Genomic DNA, 15,472 nt, shown 5'->3' with positions numbered 1-15,472 from the left:
TAGGGGATAGTGCTTTACATAGGGGATAGTGCTTTACATAGGGGATAGTGCTTTACATAGGGGATAGTTCTTTACATAGGGGATAGTTCTTTACATAGGGGATAGTGCTTTACATAGGGGATAGTGCTTTACATAGGGGATAGTTCTTTACATAGGGGATAGTTCTTTACATAGGGGATAGTTCTTTACATAGGGGATAGTTCTTTACATAGGGGATAGTTCTTTACATAGGGGATAGTTCTTTACATAGGGGATAGTTCTTTACATAGGGGATAGTGCTTTACATAGGGGATAGTGCTTTACATAGGGGATAGTTCTTTACATAGGGGGTAGTTCTTTACATAGGGGATAGTTCTTTACATAGGGGATAGTTATTTACATAGGGATTAGTTCTTTACATAGGGGATAGTTCTTTACATAGGGGATAGTTCTTTACATAGGGGATAGTTCTTTACATAGGGATAGTTCTTTACATAGGGATTAGTTCTTTACATAGGGGATAGTTCTTTACATAGGAGATAGTTCTTTACATAGGGGATAGTTCTTTACATAGGGATAGTTATTTAGGGGATAGTGCTTTACATAGGGATAGTGCTTTACATAGGGGATAGTTCTTTACATAGGGATAGTTCTTTACATAGGGGATAGTTCTTTACATAGGGGATAGTTCTTTACATAGGGATAGTTCTTTACATAGGGGATAGTTCTTTACATAGGGGATAGTTCTTTACATAGGGGATAGTTCTTTACATAGGGATAGTTCTTTACATAGGGGATAGTGCTTTACATAGGGGATAGTTCTTTACATAGGGGATAGTTCTTTACATAGGGGATAGTGCTTTACATAGGGGATAGTGCTTTACATAGGGGATAGTTCTTTACATAGGGGATAGTTCTTTACATAGGGGATAGTTCTTTACATAGGGATAGTTCTTTACATAGGGGATAGTTCTTTACATAGGGGATAGTGCTTTACATAGGGGATAGTTCTTTAGGGGACAGTTCTTTACATAGGGGATAGTTATTTACATAGGGGATAGTGCTTTACATAGGGGATAGTGCTTTACATAGGGGATAGTTCTTTACATAGGGGATAGTTCTTTACATAGGGGATAGTTCTTTACATAGGGGATAGTGCTTTACATAGGGGATAGTTCTTTACATAGGGGATAGTTCTTTACATAGGGGATAGTTCTTTACATAGGGGATAGTTCTTTAGGGGATAGTTCTTTACATAGGGATAGTTCTTTTAGGGGATAGTTATTTTTACATAGGGGATAGTGCTTTACATAGGGGATAGTTCTTTACATAGGGGATAGTTCTTTACATAGGGGATAGTTCTTTACATAGGGGATAGTTATTTACATAGGGGATAGTTCTTTACATAGGGATAGTGCTTTACATATGGGATAGTTCTTTACATAGGGGATAGTGCTTTACATAGGGATAGTTCTTTACATAGGGGATAGTGCTTTACATAGGGGATAGTTCTTTACATAGGGGATAGTTCTTTACATAGGGGATAGTTCTTTACATAGGGGATAGTGCTTTACATAGGGGATAGTGCTTTACATAGGGGATAGTTCTTTACATAGGGGATAGTTCTTTACATAGGGGATAGTTCTTTACATAGGGGATAGTGCTTTACATAGGGATAGTTCTTTACATAGGGATAGTTCTTTACATAGGGGATAGTTCTTTACATAGGGGATAGTTATTTACATAGGGATAGTGCTTTACATAGGGGATAGTGCTTTACATAGGGGATAGTTCTTTACATAGGGGATAGTTCTTTACATAGGGGATAGTTCTTTACATAGGGGATAGTTCTTTACATAGGGGATAGTTCTTTACATAGGGATAGTTCTTTACATAGGGGATAGTGCTTTACATAGGGGATAGTTCTTTACATAGGGGATAGTGCTTTACATAGGGATAGTTCTTTAGGGGACAGTTCTTTACATAGGGGATAGTGCTTTACATAGGGGATAGTTCTTTACATAGGGGATAGTTCTTTACATAGGGGATAGTGCTTTACATAGGGGATAGTTCTTTACATAGGGGACAGTTCTTTACATAGGGGATAGTTATTTACATAGGGGATAGTGCTTTACATAGGGATAGTTCTTTACATAGGGGATAGTTCTTTACATAGGGGATAGTTCTTTACATAGGGGATAGTTCTTTACATAGGGGATAGTTCTTTACATAGGGATAGTGCTTTACATAGGGGATAGTTCTTTACATAGGGGATAGTTCTTTACATAGGGGATAGTTCTTTACATAGGGGATAGTTCTTTACATAGGGGATAGTGCTTTACATAGGGGATAGTTCTTTAGGGGACAGTTCTTTACATAGGGATAGTGCTTTACATAGGGATAGTTCTTTACATAGGGATAGTTCTTTACATAGGGGATAGTGCTTTACATAGGGGATAGTGCTTTACATAGGGATAGTTCTTTACATAGGGGATAGTGCTTTACATAGGGGATAGTTCTTTACATAGGGGATAGTTCTTTACATAGGGGATAGTTCTTTACATAGGGGATAGTTCTTTACATAGGGGATAGTTCTTTACATAGGGGATAGTTCTTTACATAGGGGATAGTTCTTTACATAGGGGATAGTTCTTTACATAGGGATAGTTCTTTACATAGGGGATAGTGCTTTACATAGGGGATAGTTCTTTACATAGGGGATAGTTCTTTACATAGGGGATAGTGCTTTACATAGGGATAGTGCTTTACATAGGGGATAGTTCTTTACATAGGGGATAGTTCTTTACATAGGGGATAGTTCTTTACATAGGGGATAGTTCTTTACATAGGGATAGTTCTTTACATAGGGGATAGTGCTTTACATAGGGGATAGTGCTTTACATAGGGATAGTTCTTTACATAGGGATAGTTCTTTACATAGGGGATAGTTATTTACATAGGGGATAGTGCTTTACATAGGGGATAGTGCTTTACTTAGGGGATAGTTCTTTACATAGGGGATAGTTCTTTACATAGGGGATAGTTCTTTACATAGGGGATAGTGCTTTACATAGGGGATAGTTCTTTACATAGGGGATAGTTCTTTACATAGGGGATAGTTCTTTGGGGGATAGTTCTTTACATAGGGATAGTTCTTTAGGGATAGTTCTTTACATAGGGGATAGTTCTTAGTTCTTTAGGGGATAGTTCTTTACATAGGGGATAGTTCTTTACATAGGGGATAGTTCTTTACATTTTAGGGGATAGTTCTTTACATAGGGGATAGTTCTTTACATAGGGATAGTTCTTTACATAGGGGATAGTTCTTTACATAGGGATAGTTCTTTACATAGGGGATAGTTCTTTACATAGGGGATAGTGCTTTACATAGGGGATAGTGCTTTACATAGGGGATAGTTCTTTAGGGGACAGTTCTTTACATAGGGGATAGTGCTTTACATAGGGGATAGTTCTTTACATAGGGGATAGTTCTTTACATAGGGGATAGTTCTTTACATAGGGGATAGTGCTTTACATAGGGATAGTTCTTTACATAGGGATAGTTCTTTACATAGGGGATAGTTCTTTACATAGGGGATAGTTCTTTACATAGGGGATAGTTCTTTACATAGGGGATAGTGCTTTACATAGGGGATAGTTCTTTAGGGGACAGTTCTTTACATAGGGGATAGTTATTTACATAGGGGATAGTGCTTTACATAGGGGATAGTGCTTTACATAGGGGATAGTTCTTTACATAGGGGATAGTTCTTTACATAGGGGATAGTTCTTTACATAGGGGATAGTTCTTTACATAGGGGATAGTTCTTTACATAGGGGATAGTTCTTTACATAGGGGATAGTTCTTTACATAGGGGATAGTTCTTTACATAGGGGATAGTTATTTACATAGGGGATAGTTCTTTACATAGGGGATAGTTCTTTACATAGGGGATAGTTCTTTACATAGGGGATAGTTCTTTACATAGGGGATAGTTCTTTACATAGGGGATAGTTCTTTACATAGGGGATAGTTCTTTACATAGGGGATAGTTCTTTACATAGGGGATAGTTCTTTACATAGGGGATAGTTCTTTACATAGGGGATAGTTCTTTACATAGGGGATAGTTCTTTACATAGGGGATAGTTCTTTAGGGGACAGTTCTTTACATAGGGGATAGTTCTTTACATAGGGGATAGTTCTTTACATAGGGGATAGTTCTTTACATAGGGGATAGTTCTTTAGGGGACAGTTCTTTACATAGGGGATAGTTCTTTACATAGGGGATAGTTCTTTACATAGGGGATAGTTCTTTACATAGGGGATAGTTCTTTACATAGGGGATAGTTCTTTACATAGGGGATAGTTCTTTACATAGGGGATAGTTCTTTACATAGGGGATAGTTCTTTACATAGGGGATAGTTCTTTACATAGGGGATAGTTCTTTACATTTAGGGGATAGTTCTTTACATAGGGATAGTTCTTTACATAGGGGATAGTTCTTTACATAGGGATAGTGCTTTACATAGGGGATAGTTCTTTACATAGGGGATAGTTCTTTACATAGGGGATAGTTCTTTACATAGGGATTAGTTCTTTACATAGGGGATAGTTCTTTACATAGGGGATAGTTCTTTACATAGGGGATAGTTCTTTACATAGGGGATAGTTCTTTACATAGGGATTAGTTCTTTACATAGGGATTAGTTCTTTACATAGGGGATAGTTCTTTACATAGGGGATAGTTCTTTACATAGGGATTAGTTCTTTACATAGGGGATAGTTCTTTACATAGGGGATAGTTCTTTACATAGGGGATAGTTCTTTACATAGGGATTAGTTCTTTACATAGGGGATAGTTCTTTACATAGGGGATAGTTCTTTACATAGGGGATAGTTCTTTACATAGGGGATAGTTCTTTACATAGGGGATAGTTCTTTACATAGGGGATAGTTCTTTACATAGGGGATAGTTCTTTACATAGGGGATAGTTCTTTACATAGGGATTAGTTCTTTACATAGGGGATAGTTCTTTACATAGGGGATAGTTCTTTACATAGGGGATAGTTCTTTACATAGGGGATAGTTCTTTACATAGGGGATAGTTCTTTACATAGGGATTAGTTCTTTACATAGGGGATAGTTCTTTAGGGGGGATAGTTCTTTACATACATAGTTCTTTAGGATAGTTCTTTACATAGGGGATAGTTCTTTACATAGGGGATAGTTCTTTAGGGGATAGTTCTTTACATAGGGGATAGTTCTTTACATAGGGGATAGTTCTTTAGGGGATTTCTTTACATAGGGGATAGTTCTTTGGGGATAGTTCTTTACATAGGGATAGTTCTTTACATAGGGGATAGTTCTTTACATAGGGATAGTTCTTTACATAGGGGATAGTTCTTTACATAGGGGATAGTTCTTTACATAGGGATAGTGCTTTACATAGGGGATAGTGCTTTACATAGGGATAGTTCTTTACATAGGGGATAGTTCTTTACATAGGGATAGTGCTTTACATAGGGGATAGTTCTTTAGGGGACAGTTCTTTACATAGGGGATAGTGCTTTACATAGGGATAGTTCTTTACATAGGGGATAGTTCTTTACATAGGGGATAGTGCTTTACATAGGGGATAGTTCTTTACATAGGGGATAGTGCTTTACATAGGGATAGTTCTTTACATAGGGATAGTTATTTACATAGGGGATAGTTCTTTACATAGGGGATAGTTCTTTACATAGGGGATAGTTCTTTACATAGGGATAGTTCTTTACATAGGGATAGTTCTTTACATAGGGGATAGTGCTTTACATAGGGATAGTTCTTTACATAGGGGATAGTTCTTTACATAGGGGATAGTTCTTTACATAGGGGATAGTTCTTTACATAGGGGATAGTTCTTTACATAGGGGATAGTTCTTTACATAGGGGATAGTGCTTTACATAGGGGATAGTTCTTTACATAGGGATAGTTCTTTACATAGGGATTAGTTCTTTACATAGGGGATAGTTCTTTACATAGGGGATAGTTCTTTACATAGGGGATAGTTCTTTACATAGGAGATAGTTCTTTACATAGGGGATAGTGCTTTACATAGGGGATAGTTCTTTACATAGGGATAGTTCTTTACATAGGGGATAGTTCTTTACATAGGGGATAGTTCTTTACATAGGGATAGTTCTTTACATAGGGGATAGTTCTTTACATAGGGATTAGTTCTTTACATAGGGGATAGTTCTTTACATAGGGGATAGTTCTTTACATAGGGGATAGTTCTTTACATAGGGATTAGTTCTTTACATAGGGATTAGTTCTTTACATAGGGATTAGTTCTTTACATAGGGATTAGTTCTTTACATAGGGGATAGTTCTTTACATAGGGGATAGTTCTTTACATAGGGGATAGTTCTTTACATAGGGATAGTTCTTTACATAGGGATTAGTGCTTTACATAGGGGATAGTGCTTTACATAGGGGATAGTGCTTTACATAGGGATAGTGCTTTACATAGGGATAGTTCTTTACATAGGGGATAGTTATTTACATAGGGGATAGTGCTTTACATAGGGATAGTGCTTTACATAGGGATAGTTCTTTACATAGGGGATAGTTCTTTACATAGGGGATAGTTCTTTACATAGGGATAGTGCTTTACATAGGGGATAGTTCTTTACATAGGGGATAGTTATTTAGGGATAGTTCTTTACATGGGGGATAGTTCTTTACATAGGGGATAGTTCTTTACATAGGGGATAGTTCTTTACATAGGGATAGATTTTTTACATAGGGGATAGTTCTTTACATAGGGGATAGTTCTTTACATAGGGGATAGTTCTTTACATAGGGGATAGTTCTTTACATAGGGGATAGTTCTTTACATAGGGGATAGTTCTTTAGGGGATAGTTCTTTACATGGGGGATAGTTCTTTACATAGGGGATAGTTCTTTAGGGGATAGTTCTTTACATGGGGGATAGTTCTTTACATAGGGGATAGTTCTTTAGGGGATAGTTCTTTACATAGGGATAGTTCTTTACATAGGGGATAGTTCTTTACATAGGGGATAGTTCTTTAGGGATAGTTCTTTACATGGGGATAGTTCTTTACATAGGGATAGTTCTTTACATAGGGGATAGTGCTTTACATAGGGATAGTTCTTTACATAGGGATAGTTCTTTACATAGGGGATAGTTCTTTACATAGGGGATAGTTCTTTACATAGGGATAGTTCTTTACATAGGGGATAGTTCTTTACATAGGGGATAGTTCTTTACATAGGGGATAGTTCTTTACATAGGGGATAGTGCTTTACATAGGGGATAGTTCTTTACATAGGGGATAGTTCTTTACATAGGGGATAGTTCTTTACATAGGGGATAGTTCTTTACATAGGGGATAGTTCTTTACATAGGGGATAGTGCTTTACATAGGGGATAGTTCTTTACATAGGGGATAGTTCTTTACATAGGGGATAGTTCTTTACATAGGGGATAGTGCTTTACATAGGGGATAGTTCTTTACATAGGGGATAGTTCTTTACATAGGGGATAGTTCTTTACATAGGGGATAGTGCTTTACATAGGGGATAGTTCTTTACATAGGGGATAGTTCTTTACATAGGGGATAGTTCTTTACATGGGGGATAGTTCTTTACATAGGGGATAGTTCTTTACATAGGGGATAGTTCTTTACATAGGGGATAGTTCTTTACATAGGGGATAGTTCTTTACATAGGGGATAGTGCTTTACATAGGGGATAGTGCTTTACATAGGGGATAGTTCTTTAAGGGATAGTTTTTTACATAGGGGATAGTTCTTTACATAGGGGATAGTTCTTTACATAGGGGATAGTTCTTTACATAGGGGATAGTTCTTTACATAGGGGATAGTTCTTTACATAGGGGATAGTTCTTTACATAGGGGATAGTTCTTTACATAGGGGATAGTGCTTTACATAGGGGATAGTTCTTTACATAGGGGATAGTTCTTTACATAGGGGATAGTTCTTTACATAGGGGATAGTTCTTTACATAGGGGATAGTTCTTTACATAGGGGATAGTTCTTTACATAGGGGATAGTGCTTTACATAGGGGATAGTTCTTTACATAGGGGATAGTTCTTTACATAGGGGATAGTTCTTTACATAGGGATAGTGCTTTACATAGGGGATAGTTCTTTACATAGGGGATAGTTCTTTACATAGGGGAAAGTTCTTTACATAGGGGATAGTGCTTTACATAGGGGATAGTTCTTTACATAGGGATAGTTCTTTACATAGGGGATAGTGCTTTACATAGGGGATAGTTCTTTACATAGGGGATAGTTCTTTACATAGGGGATAGTGCTTTACATAGGGGATAGTTCTTTACATAGGGGATAGTTCTTTACATAGGGGATAGTGCTTTACATAGGGGATAGTGCTTTACATAGGGGATAGTTCTTTAGGGGATAGTTATTTACATAGGGGATAGTTCTTTACATAGGGGATAGTTCTTTAGGGGATAGTTCTTTACATGGGGGATAGTTTGCCATTTTGGATGCATTGACACAGCTCCTGAGCCTTCATAAAGACAGGATTCATTTATCCTCCTCCTGTCCCCTCCTCTACAATCCTCTCTTCCACTTCTCTCCTCCTCTTCTCCCTCCTCTTCTCACCCCTCCTCTCCTTCTCCCCTCCCCTCCTCTTCTCCCCTATTCTCCCCTCCCCTCCCCTCCTCTTCCCCCTCTCCTCCTCTTCTCCTGTCCCCTCCTCTTCTCCCCTATTCTCCCCTCCCCTCCTCTTCCCCCTCTCATCCTCTCTTCTCCTCTCCCCTCTTCTCCCCCCTCCTCTCCTTCTCCCCTCCACTTCGCTCCTTCTCCCCTCCTCTCCTTCTCCCCTCTCCTCCTCTCCTCTCCTTCTCCCTCCTCTCCTCTCCTTCTCCCCTCCCCTCCTCTTCTCCCCTCCCCTCCTCCCCTCCTCTTCTCCCCTCTCCTCTCCTTCTCCCTCCTCTTCTCCCCTTCTCTCCTTCTCCCCTCCTCTCCTTCTCCCCTCCTCTCCTTCTCCCCCTCCCCTCCTCTCCCCTCTCTCCTCCTCTTCTCCCCTCCTCCTCTCCCCTCTTCTCCTCTCCCTCCTCTTCTCCTCTCCTCCCCCTCCCCTCCTCTTCTCCCCTCCCCTCCTCTTCTCCCTCCCCTCCTCTTCTCCCCTTCTCTCCTCCCCTCCTCTCCTTCTCCCCTCCCCTCCTCTCCTTCTCCCCTCCTCTCCCCTCTCCTCCTCTTCTCCCCTCCTCCTCTCCCCTCTTCTCCTCTCCCCTCCTCTTCTCCTCTCCTCCCCCCCCCCCCCTCCTCTTCTCCCCTCCCCTCCTCTTCTCCCCTCCCTCCTCTTCTCCCCTTCTCTCCTTCTCCCCTCCTCTCCTTCTCCCCTCCCCTCCTCTCCTCTCCTTCTCCCCCTCCCCTCCTCTCCCCTCTCCTCCTCTTCTCCCCTCTTCTCCCATCCTCTCCTCCTCCCCTCCTCTTATCGCCTCCTCTTCTCCTCTCCTCCTCTCCTCTCCTCCTCTCTCCTCCTCTCCTCTCCACTCCTCCTCCCCAGATCTGATGACAGAGATGATGGATCTGAGTAGTGATGTGGGTGGACCAGGTATTCCTCTCCTGGACTATAAGACATATGCAGAGCGCGTGTTCTTCCCCGGCCAGAGGGGGGCGCCCCTGAGTCAGAACCTGGACCTGCCAGAGTCCCGCAGACGGACGGTGGAACAGGGCCTGGGACAACTCAACAACCTCCTCAACAACAGACTGTTCCTTATCAGGGTGAGTAAATGGTTGGACATATAGACATATAGACGGACAGAAGGAAGTGCAGGCAGACAGGGAAAGTGTTGGTTTGTCCAGACAAATCTGGTGGAAGTGAGCTTTGTCTGGACAAATCTAGTAGGAAGTGAGCTGGCAACCATTGGTTTGCTGGTATCAAATTCTAGATGCCGGCCCCTGCCATTGCGCCCTTGAGTAAGGTACTTAACTACCTTGAACATAGGGCCATTATATGGCTACCAACTGTTCCAGGGGCATCGTAATATGGCTACCAACTGTTCCAGGGGCATCGTAATATGGCTACCAACTGTACCAGGGGCATCGTAATATGGCTACCAACTGTACCAGGGGCATCGTAATATGGCTACCAACTGTACCAGGGGCATCGTAATATGGCTACCAACTGCTCCAGGGGCATCGTAATATGGCTACCAACTGTACCAGGGGCATCGTAATATGGCTACCTCGTAATATGGCTACCAACTGTTCCAGGGGCATCGTAATCTGGCTACCTCGTAATATGGCTACCAACTGTACCAGGGGCATCGTAATATGGCTACCAACTGTACCAGGGGCATCGTAATCTGGCTACCAACTGTACCAGGGGCATCGTAATATGGCTACCAACTGTACCAGGGGCATCGTAATATGGCTACCAACTGTACCAGGGGCATCGTAATATGGCTACCAACTGTTCCAGGCTCTCAGAGGGGATAAAGCAGAAGACATATTGAACTTTAAAGTAATCTATTCTCCTACTCTTCCAGTTCATCCACACGCTGGAGGCCCAGCAGAACTTCTCCCAGCGTGACCGTGGCTACGTGGCGTCTCTCCTGACCATGGCCCTGCACGACAAGCTGGAGTACTTCACCGATGTCATGAAGACCTTACTGGGAGACCTGGTGCAGCAGTACGTCGCCAAGAACCCCAAACTCATGCTGCGCAGGTGGGTCTTTAGCTCAGTGGGAACAACACAGTCTCAATGACCCAGGTGGGTCTTTAGCTCAGTGGGAACAACACAGTCTCAATGATCCAGGTGGGTCTTTAGCTCAGTGGGAATAACACAGTCTCAATGACCCAGGTGGGTCTTTAGCTCAGTGGGAATAACACAGTCTCAATGACCCAGGTGGGTCTTTAGCTCAGTGGGAACAACACAGTCTCAATGACCCAGGTGGGTCTTTAGCTCAGTGGGAACAACACAGTCTCAATGACCCAGGTGGGTCTTTAGCTCAGTGGGAACAACACAGTCTCAATGACCCAGGTGGGTCTTTAGCTCAGTGGGAACAACACAGTCTCAATGACCCAGGTGGGTCTTTAGCTCAGTGGGAACAGTCTCAATGACCCAGGTGGGTCTTTAGCTCAGTGGGAACAACACAGTCTCAATGACCCAGGTGGGTCTTTAGCTCAGTGGGAACAACACAGTCTCAATGACCCAGGTGGGTCTTTAGCTCAGTGGGAACAGTCTCAATGACCCAGGTGGGTCTTTAGCTCAGTGGGAACAGTCTCAATGACCCAGGTGGGTCTTTAGCTCAGTGGGAACAACACAGTCTCAATGACCCAGGTGGGTCTTTAGCTCAGTGGGAACAGTCTAAATGACCCAGGTGGGTCTTTAGCTCAGTGGGAACAACACAGTCTCAATGACCCAGGTGGGTCTTTAGCTCAGTGGGAACAACACAGTCTCAATGACCCAGGTGGGTCTTTAGCTCAGTGGGAACAACACAGTCTCAATGACCCAGGTGGGTCTTTAGCTCAGTGGGAACAACACAGTCTCAATGACCCAGGTGGGTCTTTAGCTCAGTGGGAACAGTCTCAATGACCCAGGTGGGTCTTTAGCTCAGTGGGAACAACACAGTCTCAATGACCCAGGTGGGTCTTTAGCTCAGTGGGAACAACACAGTCTCAATGACCCAGGTGGGTCTTTAGCTCAGTGGGAACAACACAGTCTCAATGACCCAGGTGGGTCTTTAGCTCAGTGGGAACAACACAGTCTCAATGACCCAGGTGGGTCTTTAGCTCAGTGGGAACAGTCTCAATGACCCAGGTGGGTCTTTAGCTCAGTGGGAACAACACAGTCTCAATGACCCAGGTGGGTCTTTAGCTCAGTGGGAACAACACAGTCTCAATGACCCAGGTGGGTCTTTAGCTCAGTGGGAACAACACAGTCTCAATGACCCAGATGGGTCTTTAGCTCAGTGGGAACAACACAGTCTCAATGACCCAGGTGGTTCTTTAGCTCAGTGGGAACAACACAGTCTCAATGACCCAGGTGGGTCTTTAGCTCAGTGGGAACAACACAGTCTCAATGACCCAGGTGGGTCTTTAGCTCAGTGGGAACAACACAGTCTCAATGACCCAGGTGGGTCTTTAGCTCAGTGGGAATAACACAGTCTCAATGACCCAGGTGGGTCTTTAGCTCAGTGGGAACAACACAGTCTCAATGACCCAGGTGGGTCTTTAGCTCAGTGGGAACAACACAGTCTCAATGACCCAGGTGGGTCTTCAGCTCAGTGGGAACAACACAGTCTCAATGACCCAGGTGGGTCTTTAGCTCAGTGGGAACAACACAGTCTCAATGACCCAGGTGGGTCTTTAGCTCAGTGGGAACAGTCTCAATGACCCAGGTGGGTCTTTAGCTCAGTGGGAACAGTCTCAATGACCCAGGTGGGTCTTTAGCTCAGTGGGAACAACACAGTCTCAATGACCCAGGTGGGTCTTTAGCTCAGTGGGAACAACACAGTCTCAATGACCCAGGTGGGTCTTTAGCTCAGTGGGAACAACACAGTCTCAATGACCCAGGTGGGTCTTTAGCTCAGTGGGAACAACACAGTCTCAATGACCCAGGTGGGTCTTTAGCTCAGTGGGAACAACACAGTCTCAATGACCCAGGTGGGTCTTTAGCTCAGTGGGAACAGTCTAAATGACCCAGGTGGGTCTTTAGCTCAGTGGGAACAACACAGTCTCAATAACCCAGGTGGGTCTTTAGCTCAGTGGGAACAACACAGTCTCAATGACCCAGATGGGTCTTTAGCTCAGTGGGAACAACACAGTCTCAATGACCCAGGTGGGTCTTTAGCTCAGTGGGAACAACACAGTCTCAATGACCCAGGTGGGTCTTTAGCTCAGTGGGAACAACACAGTCTCAATGACCCAGGTGGGTCTTTAGCTCAGTGGGAACAACACAGTCTCAATGACCCAGGTGGGTCTTTAGCTCAGTGGGAACAGTCTAAATGACCCAGGTGGGTCTTTAGCTCAGTGGGAACAACACAGTCTCAATAACCCAGGTGGGTCTTTAGCTCAGTGGGAACAACACAGTCTCAATGACCCAGATGGGTCTTTAGCTCAGTGGGAACAACACAGTCTCAATGACCCAGGTGGGTCTTTAGCTCAGTGGGAACAACACAGTCTCAATGACCCAGGTGGGTCTTTAGCTCAGTGGGAACAACACAGTCTCAATGACCCAGGTGGGTCTTTAGCTCAGTGGGAACAACACAGTCTCAATGACCCAGGTGGGTCTTTAGCTCAGTGGGAATAACACAGTCTCAATGACCCAGGTGGGTCTTTAGCTCAGTGGGAACAACACAGTCTCAATGACCCAGGTGGGTCTTTAGCTCAGTGGGAACAACACAGTCTCAATGACCCAGGTGGGTCTTCAGCTCAGTGGGAACAACACAGTCTCAATGACCCAGGTGGGTCTTTAGCTCAGTGGGAACAACACAGTCTCAATGACCCAGGTGGGTCTTTAGCTCAGTGGGAACAGTCTCAATGACCCAGGTGGGTCTTTAGCTCAGTGGGAACAGTCTCAATGACCCAGGTGGGTCTTTAGCTCAGTGGGAACAACACAGTCTCAATGACCCAGGTGGGTCTTTAGCTCAGTGGGAACAATAATTATTAAGCATTGAGACATGCATTATGTACGGTGCATTCAGAAAGTAGTCATGCCCATTTACTTTTTCCACATTTTGTTACGTTAGAGTCTTATCAAATGGATTAATGTACACACAATACCCCATAATGACATCACAATACCCCATAATGACATCACAATACCCCATAATGACAAAGCAAAAACAGGTGTGTCATTAGTTTCCCCCCCTAACTGATAGTGGGGTGGTAGAATCCCGGTGTGTCATTAGTTTCCCCCTAACTGATAGTGGGGTGGTAGAATCCCGGTTTAGCTCAGTTTAGCTCAGCTGCCTACAGATCCAGCTCAGAGAGGTCCAGCTCCGACAGCTCTAGCTCAGACAGGTCCAGCTCAGAGTGGTCCAGCTCAGACAGATCCAGCTCAGAGAGGTCCAGCTCAGAGAGGCCCAGCTCAGACAGGTCCAGCTCAGAGATCTCCAGCTCAGAGTGGTCCAGCTCAGATAGATCCAGCTCAGATGGCTCCAGCTCAGACAGGTCCAGCTCAGACAGGTCCAGCTCAGACAGGTCCAGCTCAGAGAGGTCCAGCTCAGACAGATCCAGCTCAGACAGATCCAGCTCAGAGAGATCCAGCTCAGAGAGGTCCAGCTCAGAGAGGTCCAGCTCAGACAGGTCCAGCTCAGAGAGGTCCAGCTCAGAGAGATCCAGCTCAGAGAGATCCAGCTCAGAGAGATCCAGCTCAGAGAGGTCCAGCTCAGAGAGATCCAGCTCAGAGAGGTCCAGCTCCGACAGCTCCAGCTCAGACAGGTCCAGCTCAGACAGGTCCAGCTCAGAGAGATCCAGCTCAGAGAGGTCCAGCTCAGAGAGGTCCAGCTCAGAGAGATCCAGCTCAGAGAGATCCAGCTCAGAGAGGTCCAGCTCAGACAGGTCCAGCTCAGAGAGGTCCAGCTCAGACAGGTCCAGCTCAGACAGGTCCAGCTCAGACAGGTCCAGCTCAGAGAGGTCCAGCTCAGAGAGGTCCAGCTCAGAGAGATCCAGCTCAGAGAGATCCAGCTCAGAGAGGTCCAGCTCAGAGAGGTCCAGCTCAGAGAGGTCCAGCTCAGAGATCCAGCTCAGAGAGATCCAGCTCAGAGAGGTCCAGCTCAGACAGGTCCAGCTCAGAGAGATCCAGCTCAGAGAGATCCAGCTCAGAGAGGTCCAGCTCAGAGAGGTCCAGCTCAGAGAGGTCCAGCTCAGAGAGATCCAGCTCAGAGAGATCCAGCTCAGAGAGGTCCAGCTCAGACAGGTCCAGCTCAGAGAGGTCCAGCTCAGACAGGTCCAGCTCATGAGCTCCATCAGCAGCAGATTTGTATTTATTTATTTATACCACAAAACTGCATCGATTCGTTCCTCTAATCAACCCGAATAGAAATTAATTGTTTCAAAGTAGAAGGAAAGATCCCTACTACCCTCGTCATCAAGAATAACACTGTCCACCATGATTTACAACTTCTGTCTCTCTGTCTGCCTGTCTGTCTACCTGTCTGCCTGCCTGTCTCTCTCTCCTCTCTGCCTGTCTGCTTGTCTGTCTGTCTGTCTCTCTGTTTGTCTGTCTGTCTGTCTGTCTGTCTCTCTGTCTGCCTGTCTGTCTCTCTGCCTGTCTCTCTGCCTGTCTCTCTGTTCCACCTGTCTCTCTGTCTGTCTACCTGCCTGTCTGTCTGTCTGTCTGTCTGTCTGTCTGTCTCTCTGTCTCTCTGTCTCTCTGTCTGCCTGTCTGTCTCTCTGCCTGTCTCTCTGTCTGTCTCTCTGTCTGTCTACCTGCCTGTCTCTCTGTCTCTCTGTCTGCCTCTCTGTCTGCCTCTCTG

The 15,472-nt window shown here is 44.3% G+C and overlaps 1 protein-coding gene across 1 annotated transcript in view; it reads left to right on the top strand.

Annotated features, from left to right (window-relative positions):
- The window catches only part of plxnb3 (plexin B3), a 325,474-nt gene that overhangs the window by 229,770 nt on the left and 80,232 nt on the right, over positions 1-15,472 (top strand). Inside the window, exons 24-25 of the mRNA XM_052484163.1 lie at positions 9,553-9,770; positions 10,538-10,716. Of these exons, the coding sequence (XP_052340123.1) occupies positions 9,553-9,770; positions 10,538-10,716 (397 nt within the window). The remainder of the gene's footprint in view (positions 1-9,552; positions 9,771-10,537; positions 10,717-15,472) is intronic.

The sequence above is a fragment of the Oncorhynchus keta genome, chromosome 28 (assembly GCF_023373465.1).
Source record: "Oncorhynchus keta strain PuntledgeMale-10-30-2019 chromosome 28, Oket_V2, whole genome shotgun sequence".
NCBI classification, from domain to species: domain Eukaryota; kingdom Metazoa; phylum Chordata; class Actinopteri; order Salmoniformes; family Salmonidae; genus Oncorhynchus; species Oncorhynchus keta.
Note: the sequence above shows the minus strand (reverse complement) of the source record. Positions and strands in the feature narration are given on the sequence as shown.